This window comes from Takifugu rubripes, unplaced genomic scaffold (genome assembly GCF_901000725.2).
Source record: "Takifugu rubripes unplaced genomic scaffold, fTakRub1.2, whole genome shotgun sequence".
Taxonomy (NCBI): domain Eukaryota; kingdom Metazoa; phylum Chordata; class Actinopteri; order Tetraodontiformes; family Tetraodontidae; genus Takifugu; species Takifugu rubripes.
In genome coordinates this window covers 1,342,910-1,367,220 of record NW_021821633.1, presented here as the reverse complement: position 1 = coordinate 1,367,220, position 24,311 = coordinate 1,342,910, and the positions used below count along the sequence as shown (strand labels likewise).

Below are 24,311 nucleotides of genomic sequence, written 5' to 3'. Positions count from 1 at the left end.
AAGAATGAATCATTTGTTTCCACCTGTTATTTTCTATTCCTTGACTTCAGTGAAATGTAAAATATTTGTACACTTTTTTTAAATAAGAACTTTTAAAATGAGGATGAAATACAACAAGAGAAATGATACTTACAGGAAAGCCTGGGAATCCTCTGGTTCCAGGTTGTCCCTGAGAAGAAATTGCAGTTATAGTCAAACTTTGTGTTTTTGCTGCAGCTAAAATTGGGAAGGAAACTCGGATCTCTTGGAATCCACCAACGAGCATTTATGATGAACTAGAATGATCAACCCCCCCCCCCCCTCCTGTTTGAGGAGCTTCTGCCCGCTTCGTCCAGTAATGAGAAGCATATTATATATCCAACAAAAAATGATCTTCCAGTTTGTCCCCTGTTGTGTCCTCCTCAGTCCTAAGGAGAGCCTCCATCCCTGGACCACATGACTACAGGCCTCACGTTATGTTTGTATAATTATAAGCTTAATTATGAACATTTACTTCTCTCAGATTGCTGTGAATTCCACACTATAGAGCGCACCTGACTATAAGGTGGCCACTTTGACACATGAGGTCTTTATGGTCCACAGAAAGACGATTTGAAATGTTTCATTGCTGAAATGACATTACAGTAACATGCCGGTTAAAAAAATAACCAGCCGAGCAGCTGTTGGTCATTAGCCTTGAAGCTAAAAGCTGCATCGTCAGCATTTCTTTGTGCGTTATCCATGACGAGGGTGTGATATGAATCACAAAAAGACTGTTCAAAACGATTCAACTCCTCGCCGCGTTACAGCATCTCTTCAACCTGTCTACTCCCGTGCTACTCGAGCGCCCCCTGGTGGTCATAAATGTTCATTCAAATTCAGAAAACTTTATTTATCCCGCTATTTAACCCTAACCCTCTAACCGTCTAACCCTAACCGTCTAACCGCTAACCCTAACCCTCTAACCCAAACCCCCTAACCCTCTAACCCAAACCCCCTAACCCTCTAACCCTAACCCCCTAACCCTCTAACCCTAACCCTCTAAGCCTCTAACCCTAACCCTAACCCCCTAACCCTCTAACCCTCACACCCTAACCCCCTAACCCTCTAACCCTAACCCTAAAACCGCTAACCCTCTAACCCTATAACCCTAACCCTCTAACCCTAACCCTTTAACCCTAACCCTCTAACCCTATAACCCTATAACCCTAACCCTCTATCCGTCTAACCCTAACCGTCTAACCCTCTAACCCTAACCCCCTAACCCTCTAACCCTAACCCTCTAACCTTAAACCCTCTAACCGTCTAACCCTAACCCTCTAACCCTAACCCCCTAACCCTCTAACCCTAACCCTTTAACCCTAACCCTCTAACCCTAACCCTCTATCCGTCTAACCCTAACCGTCTAACCCTCTAACCCTAACCCTCTAACCCTAACCCTCTAACCCTAACCCTCTAACCCTCTAACGCTAACCCTCTAACCCTCTCACCCTAACCGTCTAACCCTCTAACCCTAACCCCCCTAACCCTCTAACCCTAACCCTCTAACCCTCTAACCCTAACCCTAACCCTCTAACCGTCTAACCCTCTAACCCTAACCCCCTAACCTCTAACCCTAACCCTCTAACCCTAACCCTCTAACCCTCTAACGCTAACCCTCTAACCCTAACCCTCTAACCCTAACCCCCTAACCCTCTAACCCTAACCGTCTAACCCTCTAACCCTAACCCTCTAACCCTAACCCTCTAACCCTCTAACGCTAACCCTCTAACCCTAACCCTCTAACCCTAACCCCCTAACCCTCTAACCCTAACCGTCTAACCCTCTAACCCTAACCCTCTAACCCTAACCCCCTAACCCTCTAACCCTAAGCAATTATTGAATCCAATGTGATGCAGGATGGTATTTCTAATGAAGAGTCCTGGGATGTCCCCTGGACTCGGTGGAGGTGGTGGGAAACGGGAGGATGATGGCTAAGCTGTCATCCATGTTGAACAACACATACAGGACACCCCCCTACAGGACACCCTGGCAGCACTGGGCAGCTCCTTCAGGGAGCGGCTGCTCCACCCTCGCTGGGTGAAGGAGAGGTATCGCAGATTTTTCCTGCCGGCTGCTGTCAGACTGCACAATAAACATAATGCCCGCTAGCACAATCTGAATATTATATATTTTGATATGTATATTGTATTGATATGTATATCCATGTGTATATTGTATACAGCCTCTGTACCACGTACAGGTATACAAGGGCCAATTATCCATTTATCTTGGATTATTGTGTGTGTATATATATATATATACACACATCCTTTTTCTGTATATCTTACACCAAATTTTATTTTATTATTTTATTTTACTTTTTCTTTTGCTGCTGCTGTTGCGCTGTAAATTTCCCCGTGTGGGACAAATAAAGGAAATGTGAATCTGAAAGAGGGAAATGACTTACAGGGGGGCCTCTTGGTCCAATGATGGACAGACCTGGCTCACCTGGTGCTCCCTGGAGACAGAAGGACAGACAGAATTAATGACAGATAGAAACTGATAATAAATGCAGGAGAGATCTCATTTCACTACTAAATGAAAAAGCACCCCATAGCTACCTTCCAGTTCCAGAAGGAACCAAAACTAAAATGAATATATAGCAACAATGTTAAATACCGTTCATGTTCATTACCGTTAAATATTGTTCATGTCCTTGTTATCGAGTAATTAAGGGTTGCTGAGAAAGATTCTGTTTGCTTCCTACTAACTTTGCTTCTGGAGTGGATATCCCCAACAATATTTAGGTGTTCCACACAGATGGATTCAAAAATCATCAAAACTCAACGCACAATATTTGCTTGAAGGTTTCCTTTAAAAAATGAGACCTTCATTTTCAGAAATATAGATTTTTTACACTCAAAATCTCAGCAGTGAAGTGGAACCAGTGAGAACCGTTTTCCAAAAGAACCGTTTTCACATTAAAGCAGAACTGTTGATGCCCTTTGACCCCCTACTTCCCCCTACAGTCCAGGATACCACAGGGGTCTGTCTGGCCCAACTCAGGTTCGAGCACGTTCCCTAAATGGGTGCTTTGGCACCACAGACCAATACCACGCCTTGCCTTGTCCATCATGGACAAGTGGTTCTAAATATTTCTGAACAAGGGCTACTTTATGAGCTAACCTTTATGGTCTCACTGCCAGTTTGGGGACAGATACTGTGTGTTACTCAGTGGCGGGGGGTCGTTTAGTCATGGGGAAAGTAGCTTAATAGCATTTGAGTTAGTTTTCACTTTTACTAAACATGGACATTAGACAAGTGAAAATCCACAAACACGTGTTCAGATTGTGTTACTGTGTTTGTAAAGGTGTAACAAGGCAACACTCCTGCCAGAACACACACATGATGTCGAACGCCGTGACTTCACATCTGAATGTCCGCTTGTTTGAGCCCACTTACAATCACATTTTTTTTACGTTGAATTTGGTTTTACAAACCCAACGTCCCTTTGTCCCCCCGTGCTCTGCAAAATCTAAGAATAAAAAGGACTCCGGATGGGGGGGGGGGGCAGAACTATTTACACTGTTTGCCCCCTGTCCTGTTTGGTAAAAGCACTTTATGACCAAAAGAATATTCTTCCTGTGTCTCAACAGTTATCCGCCTCAGTACATGATCCCTTGGTGCGAAACTACCCATCTATGCTAATGTTCAACACGTATTTGGTCTGGAAAACACACGAAGGGCTGCAAACGAATGATCGGTTTGTCTGCTGTAAAACATGATGTGACGAGAACATAAATGTGGCAGGATGAAGAGCCTGCAAGGACTTCAGCTGGATGGACAATGCCTGGCTCTGAAGAAGGGGACTGTCAATAATAGAAGACTTGTCTAAAGGGCTGCAATGTGCAACAGGGTTAAAGAAACCTGTTGATCCAAAACACGATGCTTAAAGATGTCCTAATAAAATAACACTTGATTTACCGAGGAGAAAAAAGGAGCCTGATAAGTAGTGTTCTAAGTTCATAAGTTCATGTTCTGGTAATGATGGTATGTAGGCCTAAACTTACCTTGTCCCCTGCTTGTCCTTTTAAGCCCTGCGATGAATCACATCAGACACAGTCACATGCAAAGAGGTGTGAAGGAGAGAGAGGAACCAATGTAAGAGACAAGGACAGGGTTCAGAGCATGCCGCTACCTCGGGACCAGTGATGAGGGACAGATGACGGGGAGGTGAACATTATGTAAATCAGATGGCCGTACGAGTGTAAGTTCACATGTGTAACACCCTCTAACAGGACAATGTTTGTTTGCACCTTCCACAATCATCAACGAGCTACTTCACAAGTGCTTTTGAGGACAGGTAGCTGTTACCATACATGGCAGCTGACCTCCAACAGCTCAGCATGCACAATCGTTTAAATGCTCCTTCTAAAGCCTGATGAATTCATGAAAGTCTTTAGGCTGAAGACAGCTATTGTCTTCTAACCTAGAACCTGATCAACAAGTTTAACTAGTTTTCCAATCAAGCATTTTGTTGCTTTTTCCCCCTTGTTCATTTTCTTGATCGCTTTACCCCTTTCAGGGTCACGGGGAGGGCGCGGAGCCGATCCCAGGGGCATGCGGGCGATGGAAGGGTACACCCTGGAGGAGTCGCCAGCTCATCGCGGGGCCCTATGTGAGCAATTGTGGGTTTGGTACCTTGCTCAAGGGTACCTCTCGCACCTCCCCTGACTACCAGAACACCCATGTCCTCTTGAACCAAGAACCCCACCCCCCCTTCTCAGCCCAGCCCTCAACAGCCCAAGCTACCAATCTGCATTTTGTTTAAAACCCATAAACATATTGTTGGCCTTTCAGGTTTTAGCTCAGGGGGATCAATATTTAATGCTATAAAAGAGATCTCTGCCGCTAATGAGTTGCTACAATCATTAGCATTGAAATGTCTGAAACAGAAGCTCTGCATTTTCTTTGCATCATTTACATGACACAGAGGTGAGAACTTACTGTCCCTCTGATAAAAATAAACCCAGTCTCATGCACAAAAGGTTGGACTCCAATTCCTATGAAGTGTAGGCACGTCCGGCGTAGTGGTGATATTAGTCACAACACAAACTAGAGCAGTAGTGGCACCCAAAACTGTCCCCACATTGAACCTGCTCTAGGTACCTTTGCACCATTGGACAAAAATCTGAAGGTGTTCTTCAACTATTTACCATGAAACAAATAACTATTTTAGCTTTTTTAAGTAGAGCTTTATTAGTAACGCAGAGTCGGTTTAATGTGCCAACAGTTGTGAAATATAGTGTGAAAACAGAACAAAAGTCAAATTCATGCAGCTCCGCTCTAAGGTGCCAAAACTGCTCTGAACCCTCAAACACAACCTGATGCACATGGCTAATAAAAATCACTACATGACATTTCATTTTCATTCAACTCTTTACCTCTTTAGATCTGATGACTTTCTGATGTCTTTGACAACATGAACATCAAAATCCATAATTTATGATACTCAAGACACAAATCCAAGGGACTCACCATTCTCCCAGGAATTCCCATACTTCCTTTGTCAGCCTATTCACCAATACACATTTAGAAGGAACAGGAGTGTTACAGGATTAGGCTCAAGACTGTGGTGGGATGCCTGACATGTTGAACGCTACAGCTTGAACCACCTCTGACATCATTTAATACAATATTGAAATCACGATCACTCACAGCCGTTACACTCGTTAAGATGTTGACATGGAATGCATCCGAAATGGCTTTGTAAGCCCTAATAAAAATTAGGAGGCTTGGTTAGTGATCCATGCAGAGTGGTGAGACCAGAGACACAGTCCATGAGACCAGAGACACAGTCCATGAGACCAGAGACACAGTCCATGAGACCAGAGAGACACAGTCCATGAGACCAGAGAGACACAGTCCATGAGACCAGAGAGACACAGTCCATGAGACCAGAGACACAGTCCATGAGACCAGAGACACAGTCCATGAGACCAGAGAGACACAGTCCATGAGACCAGAGACACAGTCCATGAGACCAGAGACACAGTCCATGAGACCAGAGAGACACAGTCCATGAGACCAAAGAGACACAGTGCATGACACCAAAGAGACGCAGTCCATGAGACCAAAGAGACGCAGTCCATGAGACCAGAGAGACACAGTCCATGAGACCAGAGACACAGTCCATGAAACCAGAGACACAGTCCATGAGACCAGAGACACAGTCCATGAGACCAGAGACACAGTCCATGAGACCAGAGACACAGTCCATGAGACCAAAGGAGCCTTTGCCACCAAAACTCCTGCTTGTCTGTCTCTCTGCCTGTCTGCCTGCCTGCCTGTCTGGGGGCCTGCCTGCCTGCCTACCGACCTGTCTGCCTGCCTGCCTGCCTGCCTGCCTGTCTGGGGGCCTGCCTGCCTGCCTACCGACCTGTCTGCCTGCCTGCCTACCGACCTGTCTGCCTGCCTGCCTACCGACCTGTCTGCCTGCCTGCCTACCGACCTGTCTGCCTGCCTCTGTGTGAGTGAATACAGTCCTTCTCTGTGTGATCTTCACACCTGGTCTATGTTCTATCAAGCTCCCATTCAGACTGATGAAGATCTATCCAAGGTCCTGATTTAAACAAGGTTTGGAGTGAGGCCATGGTGATGTCAGCCCCAGCATGGGCTGGACGTAGTGACTAATGTAATTACTAGCAGTCCCCTTTAAACACACCCTTCAGGAAAGCAGTTCTTTTTTAATCCCAGGACAAATTGGCTGTTCCTTTAAAACCTCATTCAGCTGATATTTAGCACAAAAGTGAGAGACAGAACGCTGGTAATTGCTGCGCTCTGTAGCCTGGTTTGGACATCTGAACGATTATTCACGCCAATGCTCAGCAGACTGCTGATTATCTGGACCTCGTCTGGTGCCAAATGATGTCCAGATGTTGTACTGTGTGGATCTGTCTCCTCACAAGGTGTGTAGGACCCGAGGCCTTGGCCTTTCCCCAGTCCAAAATCCAGGTTTTCACTGTGAAAGTCATTGGCTCTTTAACTGGCTGCATTATTATAAGGTCAAGTTTTGCTTCAATGAATAGGTGCAGGGCAGAAAAAACCTCCCTGTTGGAACATCAGCTCTAACCTCTAACCTAACCTAACCAAATCTGAGAGAAAGTATGAGCAGCATTTGCTTCTAACCGATGCACCTATGACACGTTTCACGTAAGATATCGACAAGTTTCTTTTGTTGCCCTAAATTTCTAATGAGGCTGAAGAATCGCTGACTATGTCATAAAAGTGCATAAGGATCAGAATCAAATCACATTTATGATCACAACAGTGTTTGTGTGGGGAGAGTCCAAACCTGTCCAGTTGGGACCCCCTCCCTCCTTAGACCCTCGAACTGGCTCAGCACAAACTTCAAACATGCTTCTGGGAACCACTTTCTCTGGCTGGGTTTTTGTCATTTTCTCACATCCACCATCAGTGTGTGTGTTTGTGTTGGAGACTTTAGATCTGGCCCCCCTTCTACTGTCACATCCTGTGAATGAGACACTTTTTCATTTGAAAAAGTCCCTTTTAAAAACCACACCCTCCTACTCTGATTAGATTTTCCACTGGTTGACATGTCTAATCACACACCCTGGAATAATTCATGTCTTTGTAGCAAAGGAAACAAAATCAGATGATGGCTTAGAGAATGAAAATGATCAGTTAGTTGCAACCAAGCCAAAGAGCCACAGGATCCTGCAGAAAAGCTCCATATATTGAAGGTCTTGCTCTGAAGATGAGACACTGGTCACCAACACGTCTTCTAAACCACTTCACGTGCAGTATTTTATAGCCTAAATGATCGGTTTCTTGATCTCTGTGATGGTGCCTGAATCAGCTTCACATGAATTTTACTCCCTTTCCCCACAATGTAGAGCAAAGAGACACGATTAGTGGAAAAGATTAGTGCAATGAATATTATCACGTGCAATTCAGGCAAATTTAGATACACTCAAAGTGACTAAAGACAGTTACCGGAAAGCCTGGTCTTCCAGGAGGACCCTGAAAAAGTGGAGAAAATGGAGAAATTGGAACATCAAGGGAATATTGATTTGTGCCTTTTTTTGCCTGTGGAAGCTATCTCCACTGAACCAGGCTAAATAATGAAGCCCATGCTCTGCCTCTGAGGACGAGCGTCAAGTCTTGTTTGATTCTCTGCATCATAGCTGTTCAGAGAATGAAAAGTTTCAACAACTCATGCAAGGTTAGATTTGGAGAGCATAGGCTACAAATCTGTTTATGCTAATGTTAACTGGCCTCATTCATCACGATTGCTGGACAAAAGGTTGAACACAATTGTTTTCAATTCCATCCAGGAACGAAGGAAACCAAAGAAAAAGGTTGAGGGTTATTTTAGGACTGAGTGAAACCAAAGACAAAGCAGCACTTTGTCCAAGAGCCACTGTTAGAAAATGGATGGAATGCTAATTGGTAGGATGCCAAAATAGTGTGTGTGTATCTGTGTGTGTGTGTGTGTGCAGGACGCTGGTGCGTGTGCGTGTGCGAGTGTGTGTGTGTTTAATTGATAACATGGCCTGCTAACCTGCTCTGAAGAACATCGGTCAAGATCGTTAAGCTACTAATGTCCAAAGGACAAAACCTTTGAGCGAGCACTTCCATGCTCACATTCAGATTTTTCAACGATATCGTTTTAGGAGATATTTCCAATTGAGCAGTGGACAGAGTTTACAGGGACCAACAGGACTTTTTGGCTTAGGACATCGACTGTCAACCACTTTACGTTCCCACGGCCAGTCAATCAATCAGTTTTTATTTATATAGCATCTTTTACAATCACAATGGTCTCTAGACCCCTCTCCAGAATCCCAGGGCCGGACCCCCAACAAGCAACAGTGGCAGGAAAAACTCCCCTTTAACAAGGAAGAAACCTGGAGCAGGACCAGGCTCATGTAGGGGGGACCCTCCAGTCCTGATGGACCTGTGTGTGGAGCTGCCAGGAGCCTGTGCCCATAGCGGTTTCTGACCACACTGGACTTCCTGGACACGGGCTCATTTCATTGAGAGTTGACCGACCTTGTAAAGAACATAACTTATCCTGTTTAGTAATAATACCAGAGGGCGGCGTTCCAAAAGTATATTGTTTGTGCCTTTTCTTGCCTGTGCGACTCAAGGATTGTTTATGTCGTCTCATAATACGGAGAGGGGGAGTCCCACCCTGTTTCTACTCATGGTCCGCTTTATTTGAGGGTGTGGTACGGCTTAGAGACTGGTGGCTAACGAGTGGTGTCCAATTGCCACGGATTGGGATGTGCAAACAAATGTGTTTGGATTCAGCCGCACTCACACTTTCAGTCATCAGAATTTTTGTGCATACATATTTCCTTGACATGTATTTCCACAGGTAGTTATCTTTAAATACAAAAAATAAATGTTATTCAATGGCATTTTATTGAAAGAAATCACAATTCATTTCTCTAAACCTCAGCCAGAATTCAATCTGATTGGCTGGTGCCCATGTGACACACATGTGGACATCAGCCCAGCACCAATAGTCCTGACCCTAACCCTGACCTCCAGGGTAGAATGGTTTACAAAACCATCAGCAAAAGCCTTGGCGAGAGGCTGAAAGGACTAAATGGGTCTGGGCTTCCACGCAGAAGCTGCCTCCTGGAGTGGAAGCTGATCATAAGAAAAGGAAGAGCAGCCTAAACGACACAGTTTTGGGCTTCCCGATGCTCTACAATGTGAAGCTCCCTGGTTTTCTCTCTTTGATCTGGGTTTTGTTTGCAGTACGGTGGGATTGTGGTCGCGGCTCATTGCTGCCCATTCAGGCCACATGGTGCTATATTTAGACCAGTTCCATCCACTCTCCACCGGTTCATTGAGAACTCTATTGTGGTGACCTTCTCAGCTCATTTCTGTTCTTTTAAAAGACTCATGTTTGCCTGATTATTTACTTCCCTGGTTCTTCTGTCTACCTCCAGTGTTCTTCTGTCCACAGCTGGAACCACACCGCCTTAAGCCTTCCGTCTTCCCCAACCTCACCACCCCAGTTTTTTGGAATGGATTGGTTTAATTTGTGGATTCCTGTTTTGGACCCCGCTGTTTTCACTTGGAGACTTTTTGGTGGCTGAGCTTCAGATTCAAACTGATAATCCTGCTTTGTCTACATGTCTGCATCCAGGGGTCCTGATTCTGCTAAACTTAAAACTAAAAGCCATTGGGACCTCAGTCATCCAGAAAACAGTCGGTAACACAAACTATTATGGACACACTGTCCATTATGGGCAGAGTCCCATAAGATGAGACATGTGGAAGTCAACAACAAAGTCCTTGCTCATATTCTTGTCAAACTCCTGCTACCACTAACTGAAGGGTTACTCCCTAACTCAAAGTGTGGCTTCCGACTATTCAACCACTAACGCGATGACTGGTCACCAACGAGAAGAAAACAATGTGGAACAAAGTCTCCTTCAGTACATGGCCTTCATAGACTTGACAAAGGCTTTGATTGAGTCAAATCACAAATCACATCCATGTGATGTCACTGCATGACGCCCTGTCAGCCATTCTCAACCATGGAGTAAAGAGGGAATGCCCTATTGCATATTTCAATGCAGCCAAACTCCACCTCAATGGCAGGTTTGCCTCAGGGAATTCCAATCCTCCAGATGACTGATGGCAGGCTCTTCAACCTTAACTGTTCATGATCTGCAAGTTCTCTTTAGGTTGGAGGTGATTTTGTTTCCATTTTGTTCATTGTCCATGTGCAGGTGATCCACTCATCTACTTCCTGCCTTTGCTTGTTCCTTCCATTTCTCAATGCATCTGTAAACCACGGCCTCCAGGAGACATGAGGGTGCAACACTAGAGAGCCTAGTGGATCCCCACTCATAATCACACCCATTCACACAAGACACTCATGTGCCTTCACACAGTAAGTAACCCCCCAACACACACATACCCACACACACACACACACACAAACACAAACATGCATGCCCATGTGTACACTCCCACACACAACTGGGTCACTGGGTCAATACGGTCTAATTGGGACATTTTTTGTGGGCAAGCCAGAGCAAGGACCCCCACACCCCACCAAGAGTCATGGGCAACCCAATAAAAGAAGACATTTTAAAACTTTTATCTTGTGCATTTATGACCCTGGGTGAGGATCCAAAGACAGAAGGTGTCAAAAATGCAGATGGTAATTGATATTCACTCTGAGAACATAATCAATAGACCACTGTAACAATTAAAGTGTGATCGTTTCTTTATAGTGAGCAAACCTAGGAGGGGGCGAACTGAATCATTTCTTGAGATCAAACCTCTTTTGAGGACGACCCATCCGAACCAGCAACGCAGCCCTTTATCATAAACATTGTGTATAATAAAGCAACTGCGAGCAACAAAGTAGGATTACGATTGAAAAGGGGGCAGAAATTAGTTTGTAACTGGTTGGAGTTCCCAGAACATTCAGGATACCCGAAACCCATTCAGGACAGCAATTTCTATAAAGGAAATAAAGTATTTTACTGTACACGTCGTTCTGTTTTACCATTCGTGTAGTCAGTGGCTAATCTCTATGAATAAGACAGCTGCTGCACTCCAATTAATCATTAATTACACCACTTTTAGTGATGGGTTAGAGGAAGTGAAAATAATCTCTTACAAGTGGGGCCAATTAACTGCAGTGGGACTGGATGGATAATTGGGGGGGGGGGGATTTAAAGTTTACTAAACAACAGATGTAAAGTGTACGAATAATTTGTGGAACGGAAGTGGATTAACGTGTTGTTGTACTTTGGGCCCATTACGCTATCAGTACCGTATCCAAAGACACTGTTGATACCTGTAATTAGGGTGTTGCAAGAGTTCCCCTGCGGGTGCACCTTCTTTTCAATCCTGGGATTGTTTTGGCTGGAATGACGTTTAATTTTCCATACAGCCGAGTAGTTACAGCTCTTTCTACCTCTGAACATGTCACTATACTACTGGGGACCTAAATGAGATGGTGTGTGTGTGGGGGGGGGCTGCAGGTCTATTAGCTACTAACCCTGCAGGGCACAAAGGTCGCCCACTGCCGGAAGAAGCCGTTGACTTGAATTAACACCCTAACCATATAAAACATGTGGCTCCCATTTGGCAAAGTGGACTGGACTTTTGAGTGAATGGGAAAGGTAGGAGGGTGTGGGGGGGGTGGGGGGGGGTACTGAGGAGCGGGACTATGGGTCTCCCAAGCACCCCCTCTGCACAATAGAAGTGAGGTGGGGTTCAGTTTAGGGCTGATTTCTTCCATTTGCTGCAGTAGCTGAATTCCGCCTGTAACTTGAAACCACACAGCAGGACTACTGTGCAACCAGTGGAAAGTCAACTGTTTAAAATCATTGTTATTGATCGCAATATTTGCTCTGTCTATTGCAACTTTGTGTTTTCATGCATGTGTGTTTTTAACTAGTTATTGAATAGTTGAATTAGCGGAGCCAAAACATATTTCACACCATTTCTAATTCTATTAATTGGAGATGCAGAAGGTGTAGAGAGAGAGGAAACAAAGGAAAGCTACTTCATAGGCTGACCTCATGGAAATTAAATTATTTCCTACATTGAACTGTTCCTCACATTTTCCAAGGAGGGAATTTTGGCAGAGAGCATTTGAAAGTTAGCATGACAGAAAAACAAGACAGACTCAAAGTGGCCAGATGTGAAGGGAAGTATTCCTAAAGCTGAAGCTCTTATCAAGAACTGAACTATTACAAGGTCTTCAATCACAGATGGGAAACATATTTTAATGGGATAAAGTGCATTCAAGCACAGTGATGGAGATTATTTAGTGGATAAAAGGGATGCAGGTGAGTTAGTGCCATCAGCAAGCCCTGCACACCCACTGCAGGCCAGTCCCCCACTCCTCTAGCTAGGGTTAGGGTTAGGGTTAGGGTAGGGTAGGGCTAGGGTTAGGGTTAGGGTTAGGGTAGGGTTAGGGTAGGGTAGGGTAGGGTTAGGGTTAGGGTTAGGGTAGGGTTGGGTTAGGGTTAGGGTTAGGGTAGGTTAGGGTTAGGGTAGGTAGGGTTAGGGTAGGGTTAGGGTAGGGTAGGGTAGGGTAGGGTTAGGTTAGGGTTAGGGTAGGGTTAGGGTTAGGGTAGGTTAGGGTTAGGGTGGTTAGGGTTAGGGTAGGGTGGTAGGGTTAGGGTTAGGGTAGGGTTAGGGTTAGGTTAGGGTTAGGGTAGGTTAGGGTTAGGGTAGGGTTAGGGTAGGGTAGGGTAGGGTTAGGGTAGGGTTAGGGTTAGGGTTAGCATTAGGGTTAGGGCTAGGGTTAGGGTAGGGTTAGGTAGGGTTAGGGGTAGGGTAGGGTTAGGGTTCATACTAATATGAAGAATCATCTCTGAGCAGATTGATCGACTTTTGAGAAGATTGACACTTTATCGATTGGAAATAACTCAATAATCAGTTCATAAAAAGTTACACAATTTGTTGTGTACTCCTGCTCATTCTGAGATGTCTGTCTTCCGTTCTTGGAATTTGTGGGTTGCAACATCGTCAAAATTCATCAACCGGCTGAATTTCAGGTTTTGTTTGTAGCCTCATAATCTTTGTCTGTTGAACGTCCAGGTTTTATATTTGATATTTCAGCAACACGTCCCCAAACGTGTTGAAATGATGCAATAATCTCTAGAAAAGTTGCGACTGGTTGTCCAAGCAGAGGTTGGTACAGTCAAATCCAAATCTTTGTGGAAAACCTCAGATATAAAACTAGAGCGCCCCGTGACTTCATTCATTCCTGCATGAACGAGCATGAGTCGTTAAAAGTGTCTCGTTAAAAGTCACTTTTAACAATCCAAATGTGGGCTAAGCTGACGTTCCAGTGAAAACATAAATCATTCCTATTGTTGGGACAAATAGTAATGAGTCTGCTCATTTCACTTCTGTTGGCATGCTAAGATGAGCAGTAGCACCTGCTAGAGTGGAAAACTTCCATTTGAAATGATTAGGGTTAGGGTTAGGGTTAGGGGTTAGGGTTAGGGTTACTGTTGGCCTCATTAGCTTAACGTGAGGGAGCTTCTGTTCTGAACCGCTGCGTCCTAAAGAGAGACCTATAACTGAGAAGGTCTGCTTGATGGGTGGCGTCCATGTGATGGTGGCATCCAGGCAACACAGAACATCCAGTTAACAGACTTCAAAAGCAAAAATGAGCAGTCACTTTACCACACGCAGGTCAGAAAAATCCTCTGTGTACGTACTGGGAGGCCCTGAAGACAAAAGAGAGAGAAGCCTTTAGCGTACATCAGTGCAAACATGTCTGAACATTCCACAACAGGAATCTGTTCTCCTTTCAGTTTGAAAGTGGTCCCACATGTGTCTGAATGAGGTGGTTATACCTCTCCCAAAGAAAGAAGGGGGCAGCCATTCTAACTTAGTGAAGCTCAACCCAGTATACACCAGTATCACCAGTATCGCTGCGGGTCAACCAGCTGGGGCACATAATTCTTCTCACCACGTGCCAGTTGATCTGATGATGTATGATTCTTAGCAAAAAACGAACCCACGTGCCAATCAAAATAATCTGTCCCCTTCTACTTGCACAAGCCCCCCTGAAATGGCCAGAAATCAACTGACAACTTTAATCGGACTACTGACGAAGGAGAAGGAATGATGAGAATGCAGGGGTCAAAGTCACAACAAGCCAAGGAAAGACCACCGGAGGATAGAATCATCATCGATCGTAAAGTCAAATCGAAATCGTCTGCTACCTTCATCTTCTGAGCCTTTGGTCTGAAGGTCCGTCTCAGCCCGTAAATCTGCTGCCGCTCATCTTCTTCATTTCATCCAGTCAATGAAAGGCATTTGGGAAAATGAAGAGAGAAAAGTTGTGCAATAAGAAAGAACTTTATCCTGCAAGCTTTAGCTAAAACTGGAGTTTAGCATGTCTGAGGGTTCGAGTCAAAGGTGCCGTAGGAACAGAGGCAGCAGGACAAGTGCGGATAAATCAAAGCTAAAGACGTCCAACATGGGGACAGTGCTTCAGTCCTGTTTGAGCCTATATAAAACCATAAACATGAGGTGGACTAGCACATGCTAGCTTAGGCACCGTCCAGACATTATTTAAACAGTATTTTGGAGAATGTCTCATCACCAAGCCCTGCAGTCACATACATGCAACCCTAGTTTTTATTCATGGCTCTAAGTTTATTCCACACAGATGGGATTGGATAGTAGCAGAGACTAGAACACGAGAGAACAGAGCGAATATTGCTTGTCCTCAACAGAAACAGAAATAAATGAGACACTTTAAACAAGTGAGAGGGTCCTGTGATGGCAATGGCAGCTTCTTTCTTTAGATCTGCCTCTTTTCTTTTTAATGACTGAATCAAAGCTCTTACTGGAAATCTATACTTTTGGAAACATTCTCAAAAATTGGACTTTTGTGAAATTCTAATTTTCTTGAACAATAATTGACCGAAAAAAAGCAAACAAACGTAGGTGTCTGTTTTCTTGATAAAGCGCTGAGAAATGAGAAATTGCTAATGTTGCTGTGCTCGTTTTTAAGGGGAGGATTAACCCTAACCATAACTATAACCCCTTTATCCTATAGATCCATGTATCCTAGTGTGTCTCTATATATATTTCTATTTATATCTGTGACCTATGTGATCTATGTTTTAGTTCTCTTGACACTTTTGGTGCGACTTCATTCAGAACTAAAACACTGTAAACCCCCCCACCCCCCCACCCCCAAACACACCGACCCACACTCTTCCCAGTACCGTCGCCTCAGTCACAGAAGGACTGTGCCAGACATTCCTGCAATAGTTATTCATTCCCAAACGGGTAACCCTTCTGCATGCACGTGTATGCAGAGATTCCTGTTGCATTCTGGGCCTGCTGTTACATCCTGTTGGCCGGGGCCGCCGGCTCCAGGGACACACATATTATAGAGCACCTTGAGCCAGAGACATTCTGGAAGGCAGCTTCAAATGTAGCGTATAAACTGGCACCCGAGGAATGGATACATGCAACGACAGCGCTGGACACAAACATTTACAAAGTGTGTATTCATACACACACAGTCAACTTCCATTGAAGTTGTTGCACCGCTTTGAGGTCACGGCTGAACTTCTTCTCCTGCCTTTAATACTGTATCTATTGCTAACACCTGTTGTTCCTGCTTATGTAAGGACACCGAGTAGATGTGGCCAGAAATGTGATCTAATGTTGCATGCCATCGTGCAAAGCCATCGCTGCCCCCTTCCTGCTCACACAAACAAAGGATTGATTTTACTCAAAGTATTTACAGAATTATGCAACCAAAGCTGGAGACACCTCCAGTAACGTGCAATAAACCTGTAGGGTATCATTTGGTCAGCTAACCAAGGTCGAAGCTTCCGCCCCAGAACTTGACCTTCAGCCCCCTGTGGAAGGCAAGCCTATATTTGTTTACTTAGAATTGGCTCGCCTACCGACACAGAATGAGGAACGATTCAACACGCTGTCGGAACATCAACATTAGAACCTTTACCGCTTTGTTATAAACTAATTCATATGAGCTCAGTTAAACCTCTTTGACTCCTGTAAACCAGGGTGGAAGCAGGTGGGTTGACCAGTTCAAGATCATCTCTTGAATGTATGCAGATCCAGGAATAAGCTGTGAAATTCCAGTTCTGAAATACCCAGATCCAGACAACCCACCAGGGCATACTTCCCTAGTCCACATGTAGACACAGACAGCCAGCAGGGCACCTGTGTTCGGAGGCGTCTGCTGGTGGCACAAAAGAACACCTGAGGAAAGACCACCACAGTCCAGCCTGGACCCCAGAAAGTGACCACATTATGTCAGAAAACTGCATTAGTTAAAAGGAGAATTTCATAATTCAGGTTTGGTGTGTTTCTAAGATCAGATCAGAAGGATTACGTCTGTCATTGGGACTGCGTAAATAACAAGAAAGCCAGATTAGACCAATAAGCATTCTGATGAACTGTACAGATGGTGTCAGTGGCTTTGAGTCTTTTGGGCGTTGGTTTGAAGCCAAAGGTCAAAGGTTTCATCTGTGAGACACAACAGCAGCACAATGAAAGGCCTGTTTGCACCGTCAGCAGAGCATGTCGGCCGTCCTCAGTGGTCACGGAGCTCTGCGCACGACCCGGTTCGAGGCTGCATCAAATCACTTTTATACTTGACAGATTCTTCTGTTCAGATGTGCAACCAGTTGAGGGGATTTATTGAGGCTTGTGCATCAAAGGATGGAAGTATGTGAACTTTTGCCTTTCACCATCTCACAGGAGAAACACCCCAAGTCTTTTGAGATATGGAAAAGGAGGTTTTTATTTCACGTTTTATGCCTCCTCACCAAATATGTGTGGAAATATTTGCACGTGAAAGGCTTCAATTTCCAAAATAAAATCATGGATAGAAAATAAAAAATATTCCCTCAAAAAGAAAAGTGAAACAAACAGCTGAAAAACGCAGGACTAACCAATAAAATACTACGGTAAATGTTGCAGACAGAAACTTGATTGATTCCCTTTTGCCCCTCTCGTGTGAACGCAGACAGCAGGGAAAAGCTTTCCAAACGTCCAGGATTGGACTCTTGCCCCTCTCTGGATATTCTTACTGAGACCTCACATCATTGAAAGCTGCTTAACTCTGCCGTGTTTTAAATGTGAAGAAAAAGAGAAGATGAATGCTGGTTATTAGCCAGCAGTTATTTTAGGGATCTTATTACTCTACGTAAAAGATGTCTGTGTAGCTTCTCAATCATCCAGGTCATCCTTGTCCAAGGTAGTTTTCTCTGTCAACTGGATGGTTTTTCTTCTTTTGACGTTTCGCCTTCTAACCCCAGCAAAGAAGAGGAGGAGAGAGACAAACACCACCCTAACCCCATCTGTCTGGGTCTCTGAGAAGTTTAGGAGGATCCTCCAGAACCACGACATACCGCTTCAGTTCAAACCCAGCAACACTCTCAGACAGAGGCTGGTCCACCCGAAGGACAAGACACCAAGACCCAAACACTGTAATGTTGTTTATGCTGTACAGCACCAGGAGGAACGTGAGGAACATTGGGGAAACCAAACAACCTCTCCACAGAAGAATGGCAACACAGACGTGCCACCTCTTCAGGTCAGGACTCAGCAGTCCACCTACACCTAAAGGAGAGCGGTCATTCCTTCGAGGACAGCCCAGTACGGATACTGGCCAGAGAAGACCGCTGGTCTGAGAGGGGGGTCAAGGAAGCTATCCATGTTAAATTGGAAAAACCATCCTTAAACAGAGGTGGTGGCCTGAGGCACTTCCTGTCACCCACATACAATGCAGTCCTCCACTCCTTCCACCAGCAAACCAAAGGTTCACACCATTCCAGGACCCAGTGACCCACCGCCATGTGAGCCAGCAGACAAAGGGAGACACCTCAACAGAAACTAGGTGAACGACCCGACCCGACCCTGCTAACGACCCCCCAACGACCCGACCAACAAACGCTCTGTCCCCAGCGAGACCCTAACTGAAGAAGCCTTCAGGATAGAAGTGAAACGTCTTAAAAAGAAAGAAATAAAGTCCAGTTGACAAAGAAAAGTACCTTGGATATCTCCAAAAGAGTAGTAATTTTCAGTATTTCATCTATATTGAGAAGCCAGATTGAATCATTTAGCAGCTTCTTAGACTTTGATAAGTGACTTGTCATTGTGCAGAAACCAAATGTGTAACATTACATCTGAGGTGTGGGTAGAAGAAACTGTCTTTACATCCAGGGAAAGTTAACGAGATCTGATCCTTCACTCTATCTGAAAAAGGGGCCTGCTTGTATTGAATCTCCATTCTTCTCATTCCAGCTATCTGAAAATGAATCAACTGTGATTGTTTCTTCCCTCTCAGAAATAAATAGTCTCGTAAAGAAAAGTAAATACTGGCTGGCCCACAAAAAGTCAGGGATTAAATAATTACACAACAAATGAAAACAATGAGAGAATTGTGTCTTTGTTGGAGACGTCGGCATGAACCTCACGTTGTTCCCGAGAAGAGGCTGTTTATTAAGATGCTCTGTTCCACGGCAGTGGTGACGGACCACAGGCCCCCTCATGCAGATCAAGGCCACGAGGACCGCGGGAGAGGGGGCACATCAAGCTCATGGTGGTTTACTCTTTCCCTTCTGTCCTCACTGAATCCCACACCTAGGTTAGGTTAGGGTTAGGTTAGGGTTAGGTTAGGGTTAGGGTTAGGTTAGGTTAGGGTTAGGGTTAGGTTAGGTTAGGGTTAGGGTTGGTTAGGGTTAGGTAGGGTTAGGTTAGGTTAGGTAGGGTTAGGGGGTTAGGTTAGGTTAGGGTTAGGTAATGTTAGGGTTAGGTTAGGGTTAGGGTTATGGGTTAGGTTAGGTTAGGGTTAGGTTAATGTTACCAAGCGCTTTATCTGACCACCTGGCTGGAGACAACAGCTGACAAGACATTTGCTGCTGGCAAATGCCTCCATGTTTAAAGGCAGACAGACAACATTCCACTCGATTTACATTTGTGGCTTTTTGATGATCAAATCTCCAGTGCTTAAAAGGCCACAGGTGACTCACACATTTTCTCTAGATGTTTTAGTTGGCAACACTTAAAGCAATAAAGTAACTTCTGAGGCTTCTGAAAAGATAAATGCTTTTTGATGAGATAGTTTCCAGATGTATGCATTGTCTTTGATCCAAGCTTGACCATTCGTCCATGATAAAATGTCTGCAAGATCTAAACTGAATGCATTAAAAAAATCATATCCCCAAAGTCACATTTGTTAATGTGTGTATGTAAGTAAACAGGGGATGGCAGGACATTCAGCTCAAACAGCTCCCAGAACACACAACTATTAGTCGGTCCATCCCAAGTCCAAACATGGAAACCCAGATGGAACAAATGCATCACAATAGCTGCTGTCCACAAGAAAACCCTAAAGCCAACAACAAATGCAAAACCCTGAAAGATCCTGAGGCGAGCCGGAGAGAACGGGACTCTTTAATTAACCTCCTGAGACCCTGTGAGGACACATCTGCTCACGCAGGAGGAAAATCAGGTCAAAGTCACTCCATTGTTTTCAAATGACACTGACAATAAAGTTCTGAAAATAAAGCTCAAGCAAGAGCAGCAGTGGATCAGGACGATTGATGCCATAAATGTGTAAAAATGAAGCTCCTCTTGAGCTCAACACTCTTCATTCAACCAGCTGTCGACAGTCCTGAAGACCCAAACAGCAAAAGTAGATGAAGACAACGAGCAGTGCAAGTGCAGAATACACACAGGTCATTAAGAAGATAATAATGTAACTTATTATGCAACACTGATATGATCTTTATTCATAAATGAGAGTATATCAGTACACGAGTCAATCAGCAGTTCTGATGAACACATCATCCAGGCGCCGGCCTCACTTCATCACAGGCCTGTCAACCCTAACCCAAACCCTAACCTTAACCCTAACCCAACCCTAACCCTAACCCTAACCCTAACCGAACCCTAACCCTAACCCTAACCCTAACCCTAAGCCAACCCTACCCTAACCCTAACCTCTGTCAACCCTAACACAAACCCTAACCCACACCTAAGCCACCCTAACCTGTCAACCCTAACCTTAACCCTAACCCTAACCCAACCCTAACCTTAACCCTTAACCTCTAACCCTAACCCAACCCTAACCCTAACCCAACCCTAACCCTGTCAACCCTAACCTTAACCCTAACCCAACCCTAACCTTAACCCTAACCCTTCTAATGGATGACCCATAATAACTGGATAGCTGTATTAAAGGGAGTACATGAAGCAGCAGAGATACTGTAGCTGGAGCACAACATCTAGCACCACATGATGACTTCTTTGAGTTTCCTCCATGACAGAGACAACATTATTCATCTAAAGGTTTCCTTTCTCAGATTGACCTTTTGATAGGGGTAAAGACACTGTCTCATGTTATGACTGTTTCAAATCCCCTCAGATGTTTTGATTGTTGCATTAAGAAAAAGGAATATAACCAAATCCCAAAATCCATGAGGGACGGCAACAGAGGCACAAACCGGTGGAAGAGAGAATATGATCCCCACAAGGATTTGATTCTCCTTTGGTAGACTGAAACGCATGACGATAGAGGTATAGAAGGAGCCAACTCACCCGAACCCTAACCCCTAACATTAACCCTAACCTAACCCCTAACCCTAACCCCCAACCCCTAACTTTAACCCTAACCATAACACCTAACCCTCTAACCCTAACCTCTAACCCCTAACTTTAACCCCTAACCTTACCCCCTAACCTTAACCCTTACCATAACACCTCTACCCTAACCCCTAACCTTAACCCCTAACCACTAACCCCTAACCCTAACCCTTAACCCCTAACCCCCAACCCCTAACCTTAACCCCTAACCATAACACCTAACCCTCTAACCCTCTAAACCCTAACACCTAACCCTAACCTCTAACCCCTAACTTTAACCCCTAACCCTAACCTCTAACCATAACACCTAACCCTAACCCCTAACTTTAACCCCTAACCCTAACCACTACCCCTAACTCTAACCCTAACCCCTAACACCTAACCCTAACCCCTACCCTAACCTCTAACCCCTTACCCTAACCCCAACCACTAACCCTAACTCTACCTCTAACCCCTTACCCTAACCCCAACCCCTAACCCTAACCCCTAACCCTAACCCCTACCCCCCAACCCCTATCCCTAACCACTAACGCTAACCCTAACCCCTAACCCCTAACCCTAAACCTAACCCCTAACCCTAACTCCTAACCCTAACCCTAACCTTCAAATACAAGTTCTCACATATCCAAATGTGTAGAAGAGAATTTGTAGAATTATCCTATTCTAAGTATTATACCTATTTTAAGTATACAGAGTTGAGTAGACATTGACTCCCTCTCCAAGATTCTGATCTGGTACTTGGTGGTAGCACATTGTACCAGCTAGTTTAGGGCTCCAAGATAGTCCTTTATTCATGTTGGTCTCAATTGCCCCAGTGGCTTATCGTGCAAAATCATTTTGGACCAAAGCATCTGCAAAATGACTAAAATGTAAAGGTATACCGTCGACTTAATTCTTCCACTTTGTCTTATGGAAATGCATTAAACATACATTCTTTACTGATCATATTGTAGGCAGAGAACAGGCCTAAACTACGAGATTTTAGTGGTCATTCTAATGCCAAGTTTAAGAATGAGGTACTGTAAGGGATTCAAAGAGCCAACTAATTATTAAGGTGGATTTCCAGGCAGGGGAGCTGGCTCACTCTGCTAACGAGGCTATTAAAACAGAAGCTCAGACACAGGACAGGGAGGAGAAATTATGGAATAAAGTGGAGGTTAAGTCAATCATTTTACCATATGTTCTTTAGGAGTTTGGCACTTGTTCAGCTTCGTACTCACCACTAAACCTCGTGTTACATTGGAGCCCTAATAGCTTTCCATCTGTTAGATTGAATAACAAAAGCAGAACCACCAAAAGAGACATTACAGATTGGGGATGAATAGAGTCCTAGCTACAATCAAAACTATACCAATGTGTAAAGATAAAGAAATTATTTCTCTAAGAATGATCGATGCGTGAGGAAACCCTCTGATCTGAACAGAACTTTATATAGTGAGAGGAACCTGAGGACATCCCTGGACCTTCACTGTGCATTTTATTAATAGTTGGACCCTGTTCACCAAAGTCCTCGAACTGTTTCGGTGGCTCCATGAAGCTGAAAGATGAGCCTGAGATTCAAAGTGAAGCCCACCTCACTTTAGTCTGATGATGGGACCACAGAAAAGATCTGATTTCAACTTCCTCTAAATACCCGGGCAAGAAACCACGCAGCCCACCCCCATAACCCTGCTTCCCAATCTGATCCCCCCCAACATCCCAGAAAGAGCAGCTCTCTGCACCCCAACAGCAAGGGTGGTGACTGACTGACTCATGACCTTGGACAAAACCTCTAGGATGTTTTCTTTGGAATCCCAAAGAGGACTGACATATGTTTACCAATGCCATAAAAATAAGTCTACTTGAAAAAATGGAACAAATAATACACCTACATTCCATTACTGATGGACCCGAGTAATTACACATGAATAGCCTTGCCAAGCATTGCTCCAGATGAGTGAACTATGTTCTCTTCTCCTCTGTAGGTCCCCAGTTGTTCTGAGTATAATTGAAGACCATGCATTGAATTTATAACAACACGTTGTAGCATCTCTGTTCCTGCAATGCTAAACCAAATGCAACTTTAGCAATGCACCAACTATAGCACAGGCCAGATCTCATGTCACAACTGTGTTTACAAAACCGTCTCAGTTCCTGAATTAATGCCCTTAAATCACTTTATTCAGCTCAAACTATTGTTTAGGACAATTAATTCATTCACAGTGATTTTATGAGGAAAAGTGTTCCTGCTGTGTTCTGTTAACCAACCCAGTAGTCCTCAATATCTGTCTTAAAAATGTCATATTTAAGTAAGAAAGAAAAGGTGGGAGGAGAGCAGCAAACCGGACCCCGGTGATGAAGAGCGCTGCCCCTACTGCAGTTGGGACTTTAAGTGTTAGAGTTAAACCTGACCCACCAACACCAGTCGCCTTTAACCACGGCAAACTTTATGGGACTAACAAAGAAATAGCCGACTGCCAACATTTGGATTCAGAAGGACATATGTTATGATGCTGGTCTCGGTCTGTTTGCTTGGGGTTGTGGTGTTCTATTTTTCCACTAGGGGGTGTGGTTTGACCCATCTCTCGTGTTGGCTGTCTCCTGTGGCTAATCGATGTGATTAGCAGGATTCTTAGCAGCCACACTAGCTGTCCAGCATCAGGTTGTTTCGCCTTTGCTAGTGGTAACCTGAGCCTTCCTAGTTCACGCAGTTTTTGCCTAACCTGTTTTCCTTAGGTCACCACATCTTCCCTCGCTGACGAGCACCGTTTGCTTCGCACACCATTTCTCACCATCGCCCGCACGAGCGACATGCACACTTTCCTTCACTCACGTAACTAAAATGTAAAAAGCATTTGCTCACTGTAAGTTGTCTCACCAGTCTGCCATCTTTGGTCCTGCCTTGAATTTTGGCTGCAAGTCATAACAGAACAATCTGACCAAAATGGACCCAGCAGACAGGGAGGCACTTCCTCAGGCAATGACCCCCCCCAGGTGCTTTGATTGGCCAACACAACAAGGTTCTCACTCAGGTTTGGAGTTCGCTCCAGGAACTCTGTCACCATCGCTGTCCTCCTTGGTGAGGCTGGGTCAGCCTCTGCCACCCAACTGGCCACTGTGTCACACCCTCCTTGACCAACTATTGAAGACCTCTTGCAGCTCCTTCTCAGCCAGGCCAGCGGGTCTGGTCGCCCTCTAAA

At 44.7% G+C, this 24,311-nt stretch overlaps 1 protein-coding gene across 1 annotated transcript in view; it reads right to left on the bottom strand.

Annotated features, from left to right (window-relative positions):
* col13a1 (collagen, type XIII, alpha 1) overlaps positions 1 to 24,311 on the bottom strand; it is a 167,945-nt gene that overhangs the window by 45,749 nt on the left and 97,885 nt on the right. The window contains exons 5-8 of the mRNA XM_029831989.1: positions 5,500 to 5,535; positions 4,032 to 4,058; positions 2,429 to 2,479; positions 134 to 169 (exon numbers count right to left, since the gene is read on the bottom strand). Coding sequence (XP_029687849.1) covers positions 134 to 169; positions 2,429 to 2,479; positions 4,032 to 4,058; positions 5,500 to 5,520 — 135 coding nt within the window. The 5' untranslated portion in view covers positions 5,521 to 5,535. The remainder of the gene's footprint in view (positions 1 to 133; positions 170 to 2,428; positions 2,480 to 4,031; positions 4,059 to 5,499; positions 5,536 to 24,311) is intronic.